Source organism: Ambystoma mexicanum, chromosome 13 (genome assembly GCF_040938575.1).
Source record: "Ambystoma mexicanum isolate Mex_15411 chromosome 13, UKY_AmexF1_1, whole genome shotgun sequence".
NCBI classification, from domain to species: domain Eukaryota; kingdom Metazoa; phylum Chordata; class Amphibia; order Caudata; family Ambystomatidae; genus Ambystoma; species Ambystoma mexicanum.
This window is the reverse complement of record NC_090938.1, coordinates 723,591,970-723,612,948: the sequence shown is the minus strand read 5'-3', so window position 1 is coordinate 723,612,948 and position 20,979 is coordinate 723,591,970. Positions and strand designations below refer to the sequence as shown.

The window sequence follows — 20,979 nt, the reverse complement described above, 5'->3', positions numbered from 1 at the left end:
TTTTTTTTTGTTTAAGTCGAGTACTGATTTAGCAAATAGACCTCCTTGAGAGGTAGTTGAGTCCAAAGCATAATGTTTTATGAAAGTATGCATGGATGACCATGTGGCTGCTGCACAAGTATCTTGTCTAGGGACACCCCTTTTAAGTGCTGTTGAAGTTGCCATGTCCCTGGTTGAATGAGCTCTCAATCCCTCAGGGGGATCTTTTCCAGCTAGCCTATAACACTCAGTTATGGCCAATATTATCCACCTTGATAATGTTTGTTTGGTTACAGCCAGTCCTAATTTACGGCCAGTGTATCCCACACAAAGTTGGTCACACTGGCGTATCTTTGACAATCTTGAAATATGAAAGCTAAGAGCCCTTCTTGGATCTAATCTATGTAGTCTTTCCTCTTCCTTACTTGTGTTAGGAGGAGGGTAGATGTAGGTAATATTTTCTGTGACAGGTGAAAGTCTGAGACGATCTTTGGCAAGAAGGAATGTTTCACCCTAAGGATAACTTTATCTTTATAAAAGGTGGTGTGAGGAGGACCACTAGAAAGTGCCTGCAACTCACTTACCCCGCGGGCTGATGTCAATGCAATTAGAAGTATTGTTTTCAGAGTAAGAAGCCTTAATGGACAGGAATGTAAAGGCTCAAAAGGTGCACAAGTAAGAAACATTAGTAACAAGTTTAAATCCCACACACGAACTTGAAAAGGTATTGATGGAAATACATTGTTTAAACCTTTTAAAAATTGGGTTATTAAAAAAGGTATCTTAAAATAAGATTCCTCTTCTGACGAGCGCTTGAATATAGATAGTGCTGCTAAGTATCCTTTTATCGTACTAACCTGGAGCCCCAGATTAGCCAAATGTAACAGAAAAGATAATACTGTTGGAATATCACATTGAAAAGGGTCCACATTCTTATCCCTGCACCAGTTACTGAACTTGTTCCAACGACACCGGTACAGAGATTTAGTTTGCCGGAAGCAAAATCTCCATATCATCATCTGGAAGGTCCCAATCCTTGTACCTCAACCTCTCAGAAGCCATGCGTGAAGGTTGAGAAGGTTTACCTCTGGATGGAGAACGTGACCTTCCTCTTGCGAGAGAAGATCCTCTCTGTTTGGAAGATGTATTGTATGGCAGATGGACATGTCGAGAAGGTCCGGGTACCGTGTTCTCCTGGCCCAATCCGGGGCAATTAGGATCATGGTTTTCCTGAACTTTCTCAACCTCCTGATTACCTGAGGGATCACAGGGACTGGAGGAAACGCATAGAGAAGAGGAAACTCCCACTCCACTACGAATGGGTCTCCTAGAGCTCCTCTCGAGGGAAATTCCCTTGAGCAGTACAGTTCGCACTTCCTGTTGACAATGGTCGCGAACAGATCCACTTGAGGGGTTCCCCAAAGGGTGAAGATCTCTTGAAGGACTTCCTGAGCTAGCTCCCACTCGTGGGAGACTGCTCTGCCTGCTCAGAGCGTCTGCCGCTGTGTTTTGCTCTCCTGCTAGGTGAATGGCAGAGAGATCCCTTCTTGTATTGCCCAGAACCAGAGCTGCATTGCCTCTCTGCACAGTGGCAATGACCCTACTCCTCCTCTCTTGTTGAGATAGTACATGGCCACTGTACTGTCCGTCATTATCAAGACATTCTTTCCCCGTACAGAGGGCAGGAAGGCCTTCAGCGCTAGTCTGATTGTCCTCAGCTTAGGTTGATGTGTAGTCTGGACTGCGATGGAGACCAACGACCGCGGATTGTCAACTCGTTGGTGTTCGCTCCCCACCCAGTGAGGCGTCCGTTACTACTGTTATCTCCGGTCATGGTTGCCAAAAAGATTCTCCCTTGAGGATATGTTCCTTGCAAGCCCACCATTGTAGATCCTGTACTACCCTGGTTGGAACTTGTAAAAGATCTGACATTTCCCCTGAGAATTGGGACCATGGAGTCCTGAGAGCCCATTGAAGGGATCTCATTCTCAATCTGGCTTCTGGCACCAGAAAAATGCAGGATGGCATCAGACCGAGCAACCTGAGAAAATCAAAGGCTGGAAGATACTGGGCATTCTGGAATTTTGTTACCATCTGCAGAATGTGGTGAGCTCTCTCTTCGGGGGGGCGAGGCTTTGCCCGAGCAAGTATCCAGTACTGCTCCGATAAACTGGAGTTTCTGTGATGGTATCATGTTTGACTTTTTTAAATTCAGAGAAAACCCTAGTTTGTGAAGGAAGTGACAAGTCTTGGACAGATGATCCTGGGCTTGTTCTGGGGAACGCGCCCTGATCATCCAATTGTCCAGATGGGGGTAGACATGAATCCCCACTCTCCTGAGACTCGCTGCCACCACTGCCATCAACTTGGTGAAAACTCTTGGAGCGGAGGTTAACCCGAATGGCAGAACTCGAAACTGATCGCGAGAATTGCCAATCGCAAACCTTAGGTACTCTGTGCTTGAGATTGATTGGCACAGGAAAGTAAGCATCCTGAAGGTCCAATAATACCAACCAATCCTGGAGTTGGAGAGCCTAAAGGATCTGAGAAAGTGTGACCATCTTGAACTTGTCCTTCCTTAGGAACTTGTTTAAGTTTCTCAAGTCCAAGATGGGTCTCAGTCCTCCGTCCTTCTTTGGAAGGAGGCAATATGCGGAATACCAACCCTTGTTCCTCTCTGCTACAGGTACATGTTCTATTTCACCTTTCTGTAGCAGGGTTAAAACTTCCTGCAGCAGGAGCGGGTCTGGATTTTTGGTAGAGTTGTATCCCGGTGGGTGATTGAGGTTTCTTTTGGAAAGGAAGGCAGTAACCTTGGGATACTGTTTCCAGAGCCCAAGCATCTGAGGTAATGCCCCGCCATTCCTGCAGATGCTGCGAGATTCTGCCTCCCACCGGAGTCTTGTGGATCAAAACCTCAGAGTGGTTTTGTGGCAGCTGCAGCAGCGGCTGAAGGGACAGATGCCGCTGCTGAGGCAGATCTAGCGCCTTTTCCTCGCCCCCGAGGAAATCTCTTTTGTCCTCTTTGACTGGCCTGTCCCTTCCTCTCCCAAACGAGCAGTAAAAACAAAATGGACGACCCCTCCAGGAAGATGAGCCTGTGTAGGGGGCGTTGTTGAGGTTTCCTTATAGCGGCACCGAGTGATTTTGCAGCTGCCTTGGAGGTCTGCAGCTTTTCTAAACTTTCATCTGTCTTGCTGCCAAACAACCTCGAGCCGTCAGGTAAGAGGGGGGTACCCTGGACACCTCTGGATGCACTCCAATGTTCTGGAGCGACTTCACGGATCAAGGTAAGCAATACCTTTCTCCCCACAGTAACTTAGGTTAGAAGAAAAGATTGCGGCTCGATGCTCTTCAATGGGACAGCACTGGACCCGACCTCCAGATTCCTTGGTCTGGTGATGAAAGGCAGGACAATGGACGTGATCTCACAGCAGTAGTCTGGAGGGAGAACCCCTGGCACAGCTTCCATCAACAACTTGGTTCACTCTGTGGATTTGGCACCTTTTCTGCAGCACCAACAAAAGACGCAATTCGCTGGGTCAATCTTCTTTATTTCTCAGCCCCATACTCTGGTGAGGGGGCCTGGGCGAGTTGGATCGGATGAGTGTCCTTGAGAGCCCAGCAAAGATGTGGACGAGTTTGGCCTTTCCTCGACGATGCACTTGAAATGGCCAGGAGGTCTCCTGGTATTGGGGTTTCTCGGCTCAGAAAACTCACAGGACCTCGGGAGATGGCTCAAAACAAAGTTAGTCCTGGGACTGGTTGTTCCCATCAGTCAAAGGGAAGGAGTCATCCTCCTCAGAGTTCCTGTCACACAGAAAATGGGGCCAGGACAGCAGTGGTTGCTTCACGGTTTTGCAAAGGGTCTGCAGGGACCTCTGGCCATCCTCTTCTCCGGTTACTTCAGCGTCCAGTGGTCGACTTGCTTTTTCACTCCAGAAGCCTCACCTTTTATGCAGTTCAGCACACACCCCTCTGCAATCTCTCTCAGAATTTTATAGAAAGTACATGTGCACCAGTCCCAAACTCTAACCCTCCCTCGGGCCCCCTGGATCGCAAAAGTCAGTGAGGTGATGTGGCATGCGTTCCCTGCAGTGACACTGTCACAGGAGTGACAGAGCAGTAGTTCTATCCTTGTTCCTCGGGTGTGATGTAAAGCAGGTACACAACGTCAGGTGAAGTTTCATGTATTTATTAAATGTACATCAGATGGCCGCTGCCGCCCTCCTTCTCTAACCAGTCGTTCTTCCAGCTGTATCCCTCTCAGGTTCTGTACACAAGAAGCAATTCTGAAATTCCACTTTCCAAATTCCAAGTTCAATATGAGAACATAACACATCTCCCTCCCATCAACCGTAATATCCAGTACAGTCAGACCCCCCCTGTGGGAGCTGGTCCTATTCAGGCACTCTGGCAGACAAAGGACAGGGCATGGGAAACTCCTCCCCCACTTCCTGCCAGCCCAGACACTGAGAAACCTGAAGGTGTCTCATCCACTAGTCCCTGGGGATCTGTCATCCAGGTGGCCATGACACGGCCATAGCTTTTGGATCTCGTTCCTGGGGGTGGAGCAGTGTGCGACGATCACCTGGATGAGGGGTCTTCGCAGAGTGGGATACCGGATGGTGAGACACAGTATCCCCTTCCCTGTAACACCTTTTCCCCACCCTACCAGGTAGGATACTTAGGAACACCCACTCCCACACCCTCTTCCCGACACTAACACTTTCTCACGGATAGCTTGCGTGAGAAAACGAACTAACACCCGAGCCGTATACCTGACATGTCCCAACACAATGGTCAGGCAGAGTCAGGCAACTACTGATCATTACACACACACACCGGACGTCCATCACACTTCCCCACACGGATAAAAGGCGGAGCATGAAAGCACACGAGGAGCAAGGCAAAGCACACGAGGAAGCAGCAGTTCAATGAGGCAGGTTTAATATGAGGAGAAAGACGGCAAGACCAGAAAGGGAAGTGCCCTTGACCTTTTCAGAGAAAAAAACATTACTTTCATGATCCTTCGAGAGGAAACATAAGACCTGGAATTAAAGCTGAAGAAACTGCATTGTGTGTCGGAGGTACCCGGGGCTCTCCCTGTCGATAGCCAAGGCAGGCAGGAGAGTTTGCCGCTGTGGTACTGTCTTTGGCTCCTACAGCAAAGCAGTGCCAGTAAAGTCAGCACAGACAGTGACCGATAGCAGACTGGTCTGTGTTAAAACCAAGGTTGCAAGCGGCAACATTGTATGGAGAAATCTGAAGAGTGTGAAATATATGTGACGAGCGATGCGAATATAATTGAACGTCAAAGAAGTGATTGAACCTTTGTAGCCAAGATAGATACCGTATACAGAGAGGTCCGGCGCCACGTGGGTGCTCATTCGAAGGTCTCTGTTATGTATCTCTGTTATGTATCCAACAGAGGTGGCAAATGTAAAAAGGAATTGTGAAGTCGAAGTGGTCCTGCAACGGGTCAAGCTAAACCTTGTGCACATTCGAAAGTCTCTAATAGTTAATACGAACTGGAATTGATCCGAGCCCGCCTGAGGGAGACTTATTGTATAAGAGGAAGGATCTAAGCCCGGCTGAGGATCTGGGGTGAATCGTGAGTCACCCGAGAAAGAATATTCTCTGAACATTGGAGAAGGGGGATCCAGGGTTAAGAGTGAATGACCTGAATTGAGTACTTGTAAAAGGGAAGGAACTTTCTTTGTTTGGTACATCAGGCCCTCTGAATCAAGAGACTTAAGTAAAGAGACTTGGGTACAGAGGGCAGTGATACTGGTAATGGAACTATATCCTTGTGCCAAAGAAACCAGAGAGTGTGCTATGCTCGAGTGAACCGCCTTGTCCCATGCTGAAAACGTGGGGAAGGGAAGCCAACGGATTGACCATCCTGACATATCATTTTTGTGAACACTTCTTTCATTTTCATAAACACTACTCCACACTATTTGTATTTAGAGGCAAGGATTGGCAATACTTAGTATAGGCCCTTTTATTATGAGATTCCACTAGGACTGCATTATTATTTGATGGTCGTAGCTTGCTCTCATCTGTAGATTTAGGATTAGATAGGAGTTTATCACACCCTTGTTGATGTTCAAAAACACCCTTGAACTGTGTGTCTTACTGTTGACACCATATGTTTTAGGAGATGCAAAGTATCTCTCCGTCTTTAAGAACTGTATTACTTAAAGCTACGTATAGGAATCTCAAAAGGGAGACCGTAAGGGACACCAGCAACACTCCCCATAAGGAGCTCTGTGCTGCAACAGTACAACATAGACGCCTTTAGAAGTTAAGGAGAAAAATAGACTCCATAGGACAGTAAAAATACAAAGGAAAGAGTGCCAAAAGATAGAGCCCATAAGAATGAATGAGTGGAAAAAGGCTGCACTCATTTAGGATTAAAGAAAAAGGTCCAGAAATCCAGCAAAAAGGGCTGGGGGTCTCACTAGGAGAGGGGATGGAGCATAAAAATTATAAATCTCCTAAATAGTCCACCACATGACAGCTATCAACCGAAAACACACCTACGCTCAGTGAATGGAGTCACCGAACTGAAGCTGCCAAAAACAAATCACAGCTCTCTTGCTACTAACTTAACCACCTCCCTCCTTGCTTGCTTTACAGGTCCGCTAGAGCACCAATAGACCATGCAGGTGGAAACGGTGAGCTGTGCAAGAACCTTTAACATAACTTATTTGTTTCACATTGAGCTGTGTATATTTACATGTATTTTAATGTAATAAGTGCAGCGAGATGGTTGGATAATCCTGCTGACCAACATCTCTTGGACGGGTCTGGCCTCATATCTACCTTTTATTTCTGCGAGCATCTGGGCATGGCGTCTGATGCTCAGCAGTGTCTCCATTCCAGGGGCATCTTCCTGGGGCTTCCAATGCTTAACTTCACTGCACCTGAGAATAATAGAAAGATATCACATAACCCTTAGCATCCAGAGAAGAGGAGGGAGGTCTCAACTATGAGATAAGGGGAGGAAAAAGAGACCCCATTACTAAAGATGGGAAAGGAAGGCTCTAAATTATTACACATTGGGCGGCGCCCATCCCCTGTAAAACTGATGGGCGGAGAGCACCACTCATAAAAGAGTAACAAGAGACAGGCAGCTGTAACAGGAGGGGCAGTGGAACCACTACTGAGAGACAAATTCTGAAGGGAGACCCCCGGGGAGGAGAGGGTGGGCTGGGGAATCTACTGTGACATAGAAATGATACCTGTGGGAGTAGCAGTGTGGATATTCCCACAGGTTTCTCTTTGTTTTATTATTTAGATTTAAATAATTGAGAATTTGAGGGATGCAAGTCACAATCTATTCTTTTGAGTTTAACCTTTATTGCCCATTAGGTTTTTCAGAACCACTACTGGTGTAGGATTCAGAGACGGCAACCTTAGTGGACCTACAAGAGTTTTTACAGGAGTAGAAACACAACTCTCCGTTGGTAATAAGTCATGAATGATAACCCTATTTGAAAAGCTCAAACATTTATTGCACTACATTCATGAGGGATGTTCAACCACTAGTACTGTGGGCCAGGGGTGCAGCCAGACTAAAATGGGGTGGGGGAGGCTAACTTCAGCTACTCTGGGGGAGAGGGGACTTGTGTGGGGCCGTTTTCTGCCTCAGATTCCATTGGTTTATTGGTTCTCCACTATAATGGAATTGTAAAACTGCTAAGTATTGGAGGGAACCCCTACCCTGCCTTCCCCACACTTCGAGGACTTGACCCTGCCACATTAAGTGAAACTGAAGACATCTCTGGGATGCCTGCACAAAGGACAGTTTCCCAGAAGCCATGCTTTAGGCACTCAGCTCAGCAGTCTTTCTGGTGCCAGGAGGTGCCAGCGAGTCCGAGAATTACGGAGGATCCACCACTCACCCTTAGGTTAGTGGTGCCATCCTTCTTTCAGAACCCAACCACAAGTGGTTTACCCATTTCTACTTTGTTGAACTCTAAGTAGGGAGGGTTTTTGTCAGCCTTGCCGGTCCCCTGATCACAGTGATGGACTTTTTGAGAGACCCACAAGTCTGCCATCTTTGCTAGTTCCCTTGTATCAGTGATGATGGAATTAGCTAATTGCTAACGCCAGTCAGGGGAGCAAGCACTCATGACATGCTCAAGCAGAACTAAACTAATCATGCTCTCATGTGGCCAGTTATCGCCATTCGTACCCTTGAGCATCTTTGAGGTGCTCGAGTTAAAGGGTTGCTTCATTTTTTGTAGTGCAACTTTAGGCACAAGACAAAGTGCTCTCGAAGCAGCTAATTGTTCTACAACAGGTTTTATTTTTAAAACTCTGCCATTAACACAGAAAGAGGTCTCTTTCAAAAGGGGAAAAGCCCCCTTTCTTTTTTCATGGCAGCCAAGAGTGGTGAAAGAGAACTAAAGTGAGCATGTTTACTATCTGTGATTGTGATTTTCTTTTTCAAAACTAAGGCAGCAACTGGTGATCAAATTTGAGCAACTCAGACTGCTCAGAATGCAGACTAGAATCACCAGCGACAGCCCACGTTCAGGGCATTCCGATTGGCTGAGGAGGCCACTGCAGTTACTAATGAAAGGTACATGAGAAGAATGAAAGAACTTCCAGGGTATGCATGGGGCTGAGAGCAGCTAAGAGAGGTAAGAGGAAGGGCAAAATGTATAAGGTTAGGATGCGAGAAAGAATCTCTGTGCTGAGCTCATATAGAGGCGTGGGAGATATCCCAGGGGTAAGAGTAAAACACTGACGCTATATTGGGTTACACAGAAGGTAGGGCCCTGCACTATGAACTTCAGAGGAGTGAGGAGCTTGCAAGAGGTAATAGTACAGAACCTATATGGGGTATTTAGGGTTAGAATGAAGGGAGGGCCCTGTACTGTGAGCTTTGAGAGGAAGGAGGGGCTTGCAAGGGGTGATAGTAAAACAGAGAGGGCCTCCTTACAAGTGTGGCTGTCTGGAAATAAAGTTGCCGGTCGCACCGGACCAGCACCATTTCCGGACCGTCACACTCCAACTCTGCCTTCCGGGGATGTTGCAACCGGGAGTGGGGACTTAACAAATCCGCCGCCTGACTTCCCGTTCTGCCGGGACTTGTAATGTCCCGGTGGCACTGAGAAGTCAGGCGGTGGATTTGGTTTAACAAGGACAGTGGCAACCCACTGGTACCAGCGGCAGGTTACCACTGTCCCCGTAATGAGGCCTAGAGTCTATATTTCTAAATCACACATAGGAATGAATTAGTGGAATTTTAAATCACGTAGGACTGCATTCCTATGTGTGATTTAGAAACAGAGTCCATGTTTTACTATTACTGCTTGCCAGCCTCCCCTTTCTCCCTCTAAGCTCACAGTGCAGGACTCTTCCCTTCAATAAAGATGGAGCCTGGGTCAGTAGTGTGTACTAAATGTGAAGAACAGAGCACATCCACCAGGTTAAAAGGGTCTCCATAGTGAGGGTTCATCAAGGCAAGAGGAGACGTACCTGCCCAAGACGCTCTTCACATCCTAGAGAGAAAAAGAAACAGGACAATATAAATAGCCAAACCACAAAATTCTAAATGTTGATTTCCATTTTTCAGAGATGTTATGTTGCGATTGACCTCAACCTCAGACCCTGGAGAAGTTGCAGAGAGTCCGGGGATTCTGCAACTACTATTGGATGTTATTCACGAGATTTGCCAAAAACCACACGACCACTTGGAGACTTCACCAAGGGATATGTAACCAGAAGGGCAAGAGGAGCACCATCAGTCCCACAACATTTACATCATCCTTGGGACTCTCTTGGTTATGGATTAACAGAACAATGCCATCAGACCTCAAGGAGACCCTCACCACAGCACCATCCATGGCCTATGCCGGTCCCCAGAAGCCTTACATCCTGTCCGTGGAGGCAAGTGTGCAGGGACTCGGAGCTTTCATGAATCAGGAGGCCAATAGGGAGACGGGATCCATTCCACATCAACCCTTGGTTCTCCTCACACTGCTGGACCAGCAAGGTGGGCAAGGGTAATAACAGTGAGTATAGAGTTAATAGAGCCTGGATTTGCCCACCTACACCAGTCTCTTGTTCACAGCATCACAGACCATCCCAGCTACACATTGTTGCCACATGCTGATAAACGTGTCCTGATTTTGCATAGACATCCTAAGCATTTTTGCAAATGGTTGCTTCTGGATCCAGCTGCCAACTTATGGGTTTTTGGGCATCTCGTGAATTGCTATCAAGAAAGTTCAATGAGTGATCTTATCTCATCATTGCACTGCTGGCACTTGCATTATAGTGCTGATATAATGTCCCTACTGAAGAAATGTTGGCCTTCTGGTTCTATAGCTGCCTGATCTCCCCCACCCCTTCACCTACAGTAAATCCTCTTCCTGCTGCTACCACTTGTCTCTAACTCTGATCAGGTCTCGTGGGTGGATTGCTGCACTTGCAGGTGTATAGATGCCCAATTCCCTCTCACCTTCAGTAGATCCACATCCAGCTGCGGACACTTCCTAGCCAGCTGTGCTCAGGTTCCTTGCAGTGGATCGCTGCCGTTACAGGTCTATATATCTCCAATTCCCTTTCACCTTAAGCAGCTCCCATTCCTGATGCCGACACCTCTGTTCTAGCTCTGGTATCAGGCCCCTGTGGGTGGATTGCTGATCTAGTTCTATAGAGCCTGCAACCCGTCTCACCTTCAGTAACTCCACATCCTGCTGCTGGCACTTCCTCTCCAGCTCTGTGATCAGGCTCATGTGGGCGCTCTGCTGCTTCTCCAATTGGGTCAGTTTCGCCTGAATCGTCTTCATGTTCCCATCGTGTTCCTCCTCCAGTCTGCTGAGCAGCTGCTGTTCCTCCTGCTCCAGAAACTGCTTCAGGTGCTTGAATGTACTAAGGATTTTCACTCTCTGGTCCAAAATGTTTACCTTAAAAATTTGATTTAAAACAAACAAAAGATACATATTATATATTTCAGATTATGATATTAACCATCATAAAATATCTTACATGTAACACCTGTATTGGATACCTCGCAATAACTTAAAATCATAAACCTAAGAAACATGAATTACTGATTGGCAATCATTAATCAGCTAATGGTCAACATGTTCCTCATACGGTGGTTCTGCCCCGACCTATGCTGTGCATGTGAAGACCATGTGCAGCAGTAGTGCTCTCTGTAAAACTTTGCCGTCTCATTCCCTAGGCTGTGCATCACTGGGCCCTGTGTGCAGCAGCAACGCCTCGTCTTAACCGCCAAATCCTGCCCCAGGCTGTGCCTCAGAAGGCCATGTATGCTGGGTAACTCGGATGATAAAAGTGTTGTCAAGAAAATTGACAGAGTTTAAAGGAAACACACAAAACTGAGCAGTAAAGTGTGTCCGTGTCTTCAGGCAGAAGAGTGTTCCAGAGATTATCTGTCCCAATATTAAAATCAAAAGATGGCGCCTTTCACTAATGTGTTAAGAGGCTGATCTGTATACATGGAATGTCAGTGGAGGTTATATAGCTTTTATGGTTGACTATTAACCAAAATAAAGCTTTATACTACTACTAATAAATGCAGTGCTTCGGGTAAGAGTTTATTCAAAGACAAAACTGCACTATAAGTACATGGAGCTGCCAAGTCATGTATGTTATTTCAGCAGTGATGCTCATGCTGATTATGTTCTGAGTGTACAAGAGAAAATGTAGTGCGACTGCTGTGCCTGTTCCCAGTGAGAGAGGCACGCAAAGTGGCTGCATATGCCAGATCATCCAGGTGAGACGAAAACCTGCACTACTGTAGGCCATATGGTTCCCGTTTTCTGGTGAGGCTGTATGCAGTGCTTTCCCAGTGTTGTAGAGGTTAATGACGGAGGGAATCTCATGTCCCTCTGCCTGTTCTCTCTTCTGAGAGGCAAGCTTACAATGCTCCTGTCGATGCAGCGCTGTCTTGTCATGGGGGATGTGGATGCCCATGTTGTGCTCTCTGGCCATGGGGGGTGTGGATTGCCATGCTTGACTGATGTTCTTGCTTTCTCATTCCATTTGATATTGTAAATTCTGATCCTGTGAGATCAGAATTTACCAAGTGAGAGATGTTATGTGTAAGAGTGTGGGACTCATTAAGAGTTTGTCGGTGTGCTAAAAAAGTGGTAATGCAGAGTTACCACTGCATTAGCACAGCATTGCCACACCGTCAAACTACAGGTTTCAAGGTAAGGCAGAGGAAACACCTCGAACAGGATGCTGGAGGCAATTCCTCCATCTTACTGCCCAAAAACTGGTAAATCAATTACCACCGGTGGTTAATGCCGCCACAATCACAATGAGCCTCATAACAAGTGTGGCGGTCTGGAAAAAACGTGCCAGTAATTCCAATTACCGGCACACAATCTAGACAGCCGCATTACGAGACGGAATGCCGGTAACAACATTGCCGGCAACAATGCACACTGTGCGTCTGTTGCCGGCAGCACAAGTAACTGAAATAGCGCAAACCAGTCAACCAGTGCTGGAAACACCAGCACTACGTACGGAATTAAGTCTGCATTACAACAGCGGACCTCACTGAAACACTGGCACAAAAATGCCACTGTGAAAATCGCCCTGATACAGGCACCGCGCAGCAGGCGGTAACCAGGTCCAGGTGTGCAGAAACAGCACACAGATGCTCCCAATTGACCCAGTTGTACACAACGAGTACAGTGACTGCTGAAAAGGACCATACACATTTTAAGACGGATTTCTGAACTCTGACCTGGTGGGCAGAGGTTCATAAGGCCAGCCTAGTTTCTTGGAATAGGGTAACCTCTGGACAAGCCAGACCAATCAAGGTAGCTATGGCAGGCAGTCAAGACTAAGTCTCAGGTGACTGAAAGACCTCAATGAGCACACAGAGCAAGGACACTTACAAATTATTCTCAGACAGGTGGGCAACACAGTAACCACGTTTAAACCGGTCCTGGCGCTCTAGTCTCACTTCAGACCTGGGAATGCCAAGTGTTTGAAATTCGGTGTCAGGGTGCCGGGGACAGCTAGCAGTATACCAAGTTTCAAGGGTCTCCTCGAAAGGACGGCGGAGACGGAGCAAAGGTCCTGTGTAAGCTGGTCAGCCCACTGTTTGGCCCAGGGACACTTCAGAGAAGGCTTACTTGCAGGTTTTGTTGAAGGTGCCGAGAATAGTTGGTCCCACTATTCTAATGGGCGAAGCATCTTCGCAGACCTTCTAGGACGTCCAGATGCAGAGGGGTCCCACGGGACGACAGCGGGCTCAGGGTGCCAGACCTTCCAGCGGTTCACCAGCAGTTCCTTGATTCGGCGTCTTCATTTCAGGATACTTGATCCTATCCTTCGTTCAGTGAGAACTTTGTTCAGTGAGATCAACCTGGTATGGGTGTTTTTGGTCTCCTCTTATCCAAAGTTCCCTTCGCGTCAAAACGGAGAAAACACAATAGGAGCTCTGCTCACAAACACACTCCATACATGGACCAATCACAGATCACGGTTCTCCCAAGCATTCACAGCACTCCAGACTCTGGCGCCCAGGATGTGTATTGGGGACAGACACCCCAGCCCACATCCTGGAGGAACACACACAAGGCATGCAGAAGCTTGGCGTTTCGCGGGAAACTGCTTGACCAAATAAGGACTGACCTGGGTCGGCTCGACCTGGGGAAGGCAAAGGGGCAAGATGGCCAAAGGACAGGACAAAGAACCTCGTGGCATGGCTATTTTGGAGACAGGCCTCCTATTCATGCCAAACGTGGTAAACGCGGTTAAAATGGCAGGAAAGGGTTAAAAATGACATGAAAAGATAAGCTGCCACCAGCCCTGTCCGTGACACATCTGCACATCTCCCAAAAAGTCCTACAAGAGTTTCTAGGGTCTTTGGAAATGAGTATGAGACCCAAGTGCGCTGTACTGTAAGGTACATTGTGCACTTGTTACATATTGCAGAAAAGTTGCAACATTGGAAAAGGACTAAGGGAAACAAAGTCTCCCAGTACTGACTGTCTTAACGGCATGTCAGTTGCCCCATAAAAAGTGAGCGAAGGCCTGGAGTGCAGCAGAAGGCTGTGCTCCCCTGGCAAAGTCAGACTAGGGTGTTTAAACAGCAGCAAAAAGTTTGGGGGTGTACAACTGGAGGGAAAATTGCATATAAAATGAAATCTTTCCTAACAACGCACACCCCACACACCTTCCAACAAAACCATGCTGCCACTCGTAGCAGCAGTCATGGACCTGGAGGAGCTGCATGTAGGAATGCAGCTCCATGGGAAGGAGGTGGAACAATGGCAACAAGCCGACAGGCAGAGGAGGAGGATGATGAACCAGAGGAACAATGGGCAGTGTGAGAAACCTAAATGCGTCTCACCCGCTAGTCCCCGGTGATCTGTCATCCAGGTGGCCAGGACAGGGCCATCGCTATTGGATCCAGTTCCTGTGGGTGGATCAGTGGAGGAGGATCACCTGGATGGAGGTGGGGGGGGGGGGTTGAGAGTCTTCGGGGAGGGGAAGTGGGACACCGACAGGCGTGCTGCGGTACCCCCTTCCTTATAACACCTTTTCCCCATCCAACCCCGTAGGATATTTAGAAGCTCTACCCCCAAACCCTTTCTACACGAACACTTTGCACACCATGAAAGACAACGGACTAACACCAGAGTCATTTACCTGACATGTCCCAACACAAGGGTCGCACACCCTGACTGCCCTTTCCCTTGCCCACAGGGATAAAAGGAGGAACACAAGAGCACACTCTGAGCAAGGCCAACCGCACGAGGAAGCAGCTATTCCAGGACGGCATTTCAAACAGAGGAGAAAGGCGGCGAGACCTGCGAGGACTACAAGGAGGGAAGTGCCCTTGACCTTCAGACCCGCAAGGCCTCCATAAAAGGAATCATAAGGTCGGGATCTGCAGCTGGTGTGTGAAGTAACAGACATCAACGGTGCACGGAGCCCTCCCGCACTGATAACCAAGGCCGGGAGACGCACTTTCTACCGTGGTACCGTCCTTGACTCTAGAGACAAGAACCACCAAAGTTCAGCCCAGCTGGTGAGCCGGAAAGGAGAACTGTGTTGATCGAAGATTGCAAACGGCAACATGATATGAATTGAAAAGAACTTATGAACAAAGAACATGTGCGTTACAAATCGCTTGCGAAAGCCCAGCTGCAGAGTGGTCCGGCACAACTTGCATGCCTGTTTTAAAGACCCCTTTTTGAAGAAACTACAAAAACGAGAAGGCCCTAGGAGAGCCCGACACAGTGTGTCAAAGTGGTCATACAAGTGTTGAGTAAAACCCCTTGTACAATCGAAAGTCTTTGACACATTGTAAAGAAGGATCAGAGTCTGGTTGAGAGGGATCCAGGGGTAAAGAAACGCCACGAACATTGTGTTGACAACAGTGAACCCGACTGAGGGATGTCCACAGTGAATGATTGTTTAAAAGAAAAGCGAAGGGAAGTGAATCCTGCAAGGTGTTACAACTAAGTGAACTGTGTGAAACTGGCAAATGTGAACCTGGCTGAGGGATGCCTGTGAATGAGAGCAAAATGTAACAACCAGTAAGCATTGTGTAGACATGTGTGAACGCGGCTGAGGGATGTCCACAGTGAACAGTTGTTTAAAAAGACATTGAGACTCTTCAATGTTGCAAGTTGTGGATATCTTGAACAAAAGGCCGTATTGACCCCCGACTGAGGGGGCTCCACGGGTGAAGAGTTTATTTGACAAGACACCAATACGACTATCTTATTATTTGATGGTCGTAGCTTGCTCCCAACTTAGATTTAGGTTTAGAGTAGGCGGTTTTCTCACCCATTTATACAGTTTGATAAACATCCTTGAACTGTGATCACTTGTTTTTACTGTTGCCACCATTAGTTCCTTACAGCAGCAAGTAGCACCCCGGAGGCGAGCACCCACACCCTGCACAAGGGCCACACCTTGGTCCCCGACTTACAGGCAGATACACACACTATAAAGCCTGAACAAGGAGACCATTCTTGCAATAGTCAGCCTTATCAGGACGACATCCAGAGCGTCATTGGCATCTGGACTGCCATACACCCCCCCCTGTTGAAGGTGGTTTATGTGCTGCATTCCCTTGCCACCAGACAGTCCAGCACACAGTCGGGGAGCTGCATGGCATCTCCCAGACCGGATTCTCTAAAGTGCCCATGCAGGTCCTGGATGCCGTCTTGCATCATGTGACCTAGCACATCGCCCTACCTACAACACAGGCCCAGGTGAACGCCACCAAGGTACATTTCCATGCCCTTGCTGGCATGTTTAATGTAGTCGGAGCATTGGACTGCACACACATTGAGCTAGTGGCCGCCCATGCCACAGAGGAGGTTTATCAGAACAGAAAGTTGTACCACTCAATGAATGTGCAGCTCGTCTGTGATGCGGACCAGATGATCACACACTACTGCACACGTTTCACAGGATCAACACATTACTCCATGGTCCTGCGCAATAGCATGCTGCCTGGGTACATGGAGCGTTACGTCGGACAGCAAACCTGGCTATTGGGTGAGTCAAAGGCTGAACACACACGCCACATTCCATGTGTTTTGGGGCATGGGTGGGGGGTTGTTCACCATCGCCAGCGCAGAGGCCACAGGCAATATGAAAATGTAGGGACCCAATCTGCATGCAAGAATGGCTTCCCATGCATGGCATGTACCACATGAATAAACGGAAGGAAACACCAACACAATCTGGGCACAGAGGGACAGGCACATGTAATGCGCCACAGGTACCAGAATGCATCACCCATGTCATAAAGTACAGCATATCCTCACTATGAACCAACTATCACCTCCAACACATCCTTGTCTGATCCTACACATGTCCTAACCAGCAGTAACTGTCACAGGGTGCAGCAAGGTGATTGATGGCCCACAAGCGTATATACCCATATGCATATGTCACAGATCCACATCCAAACATGCATGCACTATCCAATCACCTCAATGACATTGCCCTCCTTGCGTCCCTTCCCATGCAGGTGATTCCAGCTACCCTTTAAATACCATGGCTGAGAGATAGCCACCAGGAAATTGCGTACAACCGGGCGCACATCCGAACAAGGGCCACAATTGAGCAGACCTTTGGACTGTTGAAGGCACGGTTCCGTTGCCTGCCGAGCTCGGGGAGGGCACTGATGTACAGGCCAGTGCAATTGGGCAAGATAGTCCTGGCCTGTGCCATGTTACACAACATGTGCATCAGGCGGAACATTCCCCTGCCCCCGGTCATGGATATGCTTCCAGCGGACGACGACACTGAAGTAGATACAGACATGCAAATACACCATCACAGGGATGACAGGGACCGGCATGCAGCCCGCCAGGAACGTATACAGAATTACATCTGAACACAGAGCACCAGCACACAGCCCAAGCCACACACTGCATGTGATATTGCACAAAAATAAATCACTACACCACAAATTATGAATGTCCAGACAAATTCAAATGCAGAACCATGTGTATTATTGCATATTCAAAGATCAAGGAACGTGTGGCTTACCACCCCCTCCCCAACACACCAACCCCTCAAAACCCCCTAGTGAGCTACAGTGTCACTGCACGTGTGTGCCTAGTTCACTTCTGTGGCTTTTTCCCCCCACATGAGGTGCCCTTTCGTGGAGAGGGTGACAAGCTCGGGATCGGTGCCTAGGCTACCCTGCCCAAGGCACGTACACATCGCCAGCCAGTGGCCTGCACGCTCTTGCAGTTCACTGCGTCTCCTCCCACATCAACTGAGCCTCTTCAAGGTGCTGGCGCACGAGTCCCGCCATCTGTTCATGTATTTCCACCATGCGATGTAGGCGTGCATCCATGTCCCTGATGCTGGGGATGGGTGATGGCGGCAGGCTGTGAATGCTGTGGCGGCTGAATGTGGGACGGTGATAGGGGGTGTGCTCTGAGGTCCAGTCGTTTGTGTCCCCGGCCTCCTGCACACGATCCTCGTACATGGATACACCCATGTACTTGGGTGCCTGGTGGGGTGGAGGAGTGGGGGGGGTGGCTGACCTGTTAGCGCCCCTCCTGGGGCATCAGTAGTTGCTGCATGGGCTGCTGTAGTGCCACTGTGGGAGCAGCAGGAGTGGTGCCAATGGCTGTGGTCACGAGTGCTGAAGTGCTTCTCCAATGTGTTTAACGTTTCCATGATAGGAGTTGGAATAAACCAATAGGTCATCCAGGTAAATAACCACATATACGTCCAAAATACCTTTAAAGAGGTCATTGCGGAAAAGTTGGAAGGCTGCAGGAGCATTGCACAGGCCAAATAGCATCACTAGATGTTCTTTTTTAAATTCAGAATCTTTTTTAGAAGGCCGTTTTCCACTGATAACCGAGATATATCCTTACATGGTTGTATGTACACTCTAAATCCAATTTGGCATAGATGCTGCTATCCTTGGCTTGATCAAGGAGAACTTGCATCAAGGGTACTGCATAACAGTTTTTCACAGTTATGGCATTTAATTGCCTATAATCTACATATTGTCTTAATTCGGAATCGTGCTTTTTACGGCAATTTCTAAAGAGTACAAATCTGCTATAATCGAGGCCAAAGATAGGAGCTCCTGCAGAGGAGGAGTGACGTATAAAGCCTTTTTCCAGGTTTTTATCAACATCAGCTTTCAGTATCTTATTTTTTTTTTCTGAAAGGGCATAGGTCTGTCCACACGGTATGTTGGCTCCTGTGATGAGCTTGATCTGGCAAACATAGGGCCGATGTGGAGAGTGTTGGCTTCGACAGGATCAAATACCATATGAAAATCGTGGTACTCTCGTGGTATGTCAATCTTCTGGCCGGCACCGACAATGTAGGGCACATGGTCTCGATCTCGGGGAGATGATTGGATCCTTTTGGACGATAACAGTTATTTCAAAAAGGGAGAATTTAAAATAAACTTTTCTTTCAATCGATACTAGGATTGAGATATCCCAACCAAGGAATTTCTAATATGATTTGGAAGATGGGGGAAGCAATGGTATCAAAACGGGAAGCCGTGGAGCAAAGGCCTGGAGATAAGGCCTAGCTCCCTCTCTGCTCTGCAGCTCTGCTGCGAGGGGAGGATCAGCTGTTATTCCCTTCAGCTGCCTCGAGGGATCGTACAACACCGGAATGTTGGAGAAAGCCTGCCCTCGTGAATGCAGGCCACGAGGCATGGAGGAATGGTTGCTGCCGCAGTTGCCCCTGCAACCAGAAGTCAGAGTCCGGATTGGGCCCTGCACCCTGCCCGGCCTTCCCCTCCTGCTTTAAATGGAGGGGAGGAGCACCGGCAGGCAAAGCCGTGGAGTGAAGGCCTAGAGATAAGGCCAAGCTCCCCCTCTGCAGCTCTCCGCTGCTAGATGTCGCTGTCCCTTGATAAGCGCACGCCTACCTAAGTAAGGGTCAGTCTGTAACCATGCGTTCCACCTCTCCGAAATCAATAGAGGCTGTCGCAGAACCCCCACCCCTCTGCTATACGCCTGCACTACGGTCCCGGCGTAACACGCGACTCCGATGTCGCACCGTCCCCTCCCACTACTTTTACTCTGCACCCTCACCGCAGAAATGCTTGACTATGCGCTAGAGGTACAAACCCCAATTCCTACACCCAGGGCTGGAGTACCCGTCACCCCCGGTCACCTGCCTCACCTCGTACCCCTAACATGTTACCTGCATCAGTCACCCTTCGCCGTACATTCTGCACATGCCCCTGACGCCCATGTTTAGTGATCCACAGGTGGCAGGGCCTGTTAACCATGCATCACAACGACCCAACACTGACTGTCTCAAAGGTGTCCATCCCTCGTCCTACCTCGGCCCGGTCCCCACCACCTACTGGCCCTATGAAGTGTGCCTTGGTTAATGCCAGTTCCCTCCCAGGCCATGCCTTAGACGTGCATGACCTTATCAGGGACAGCCTCGACCTACTTATACTTAGTGAAACTTGGTTAAATGAAACATCTTGCCCCTCCCCTACCCTTGACTTTCCAGCTGGTTATACCATCTTCAGGCAAGACTGTACCCTCCATAGAGGTGGAGGGATAGCTCTGATCGGCAAAGAGTCCATCTCAATCAGGAGGATTGAAAGAGCACTTTACCATAATTCTGACTACCCTTTGCCCAAAAAAAGTCTTAACGATAATTGCACCATCTCTCTCCACGTTGTCCATCGACCTCCCGGTCCAGTCACAGACCTCCATGAATGAAGCCTTGATTCTCTCTCGCTCTGAAAATTGGAAAAAAACTTCTAAAGTTAATCTCTTGGGAGATCTCAATCTAGGTCTCAATGACCCTAAAGATGCCCATGCAGCTGCCCTGAATAAAGCCCTATCCACCTTAGGGTTTTCTCAAGCAATCTCTGAACCAACCCACATTAAAGGTTGCATGCTGGATTGGATTAGCCATCACAACTGCTCTATTCGGGTCACTGACATTACCCCCATACCATGGTCTGACAGCCATTACATCCAATTTGACCTTAATACATCTAAAGGGCCTCCTAAGCCGGTGATCCCACTGCCTGCGGCATTCACGTGAAGTGCCCTCCAGCTCACCAAGGAAAAGATCACGCCTTACCTCATTGTGCCTGCATTCCTGCCCCACTTTTCCAAGACCCGGAAACTCTCACAAATGCATTTGAATTGGCCATCACCCAAGCTGTTGAGGCCATTGCTCCACTCACCATGAGAAAAGCCAAGGGAGCCAAGCACTCTAATGCATGGTTCTCTCAGGTGCTTCTTGAATTACACTCCAAGAAGAGAAGCACTTTCTACATGGAAAGCCAACCCTAATGACACTTCTAAAATAGCCTTTTTTACGGCAATTTCTAAAGAGTACAAATCTGCTATAATCAAGGCCAAAGCCGCACTCATTCAATACATGGATAGCTAATGCATAATCAGGGACTAAAGCCATTTTTGCCATTTTAAGAGCTGGAAAACCCTGCCACCCCGCCTCCCACTCTCTGTAAAGATGAAAACTGGTGTAATAACA

The 20,979-nt window shown here is 48.2% G+C and overlaps 1 protein-coding gene across 3 annotated transcripts in view; it reads right to left on the bottom strand.

The window, feature by feature from the left end:
* The window catches only part of LOC138521810 (E3 ubiquitin-protein ligase TRIM39-like), a 283,884-nt gene that overhangs the window by 133,207 nt on the left and 129,698 nt on the right, over window positions 1-20,979 (bottom strand). For all 3 annotated transcript variants that reach the window (XR_011283131.1, XM_069634925.1, XM_069634926.1), the window contains exons 3-5: window positions 10,680-10,910; window positions 9,478-9,500; window positions 6,811-6,911 (exon numbers count right to left, since the gene is read on the bottom strand). Coding sequence is in view for 2 of the 3 variants with exons in the window: in XM_069634925.1 (XP_069491026.1) it covers window positions 6,811-6,911; window positions 9,478-9,500; window positions 10,680-10,910 (355 nt within the window). In the remaining variant the exon portion in view is untranslated. The remainder of the gene's footprint in view (window positions 1-6,810; window positions 6,912-9,477; window positions 9,501-10,679; window positions 10,911-20,979) is intronic.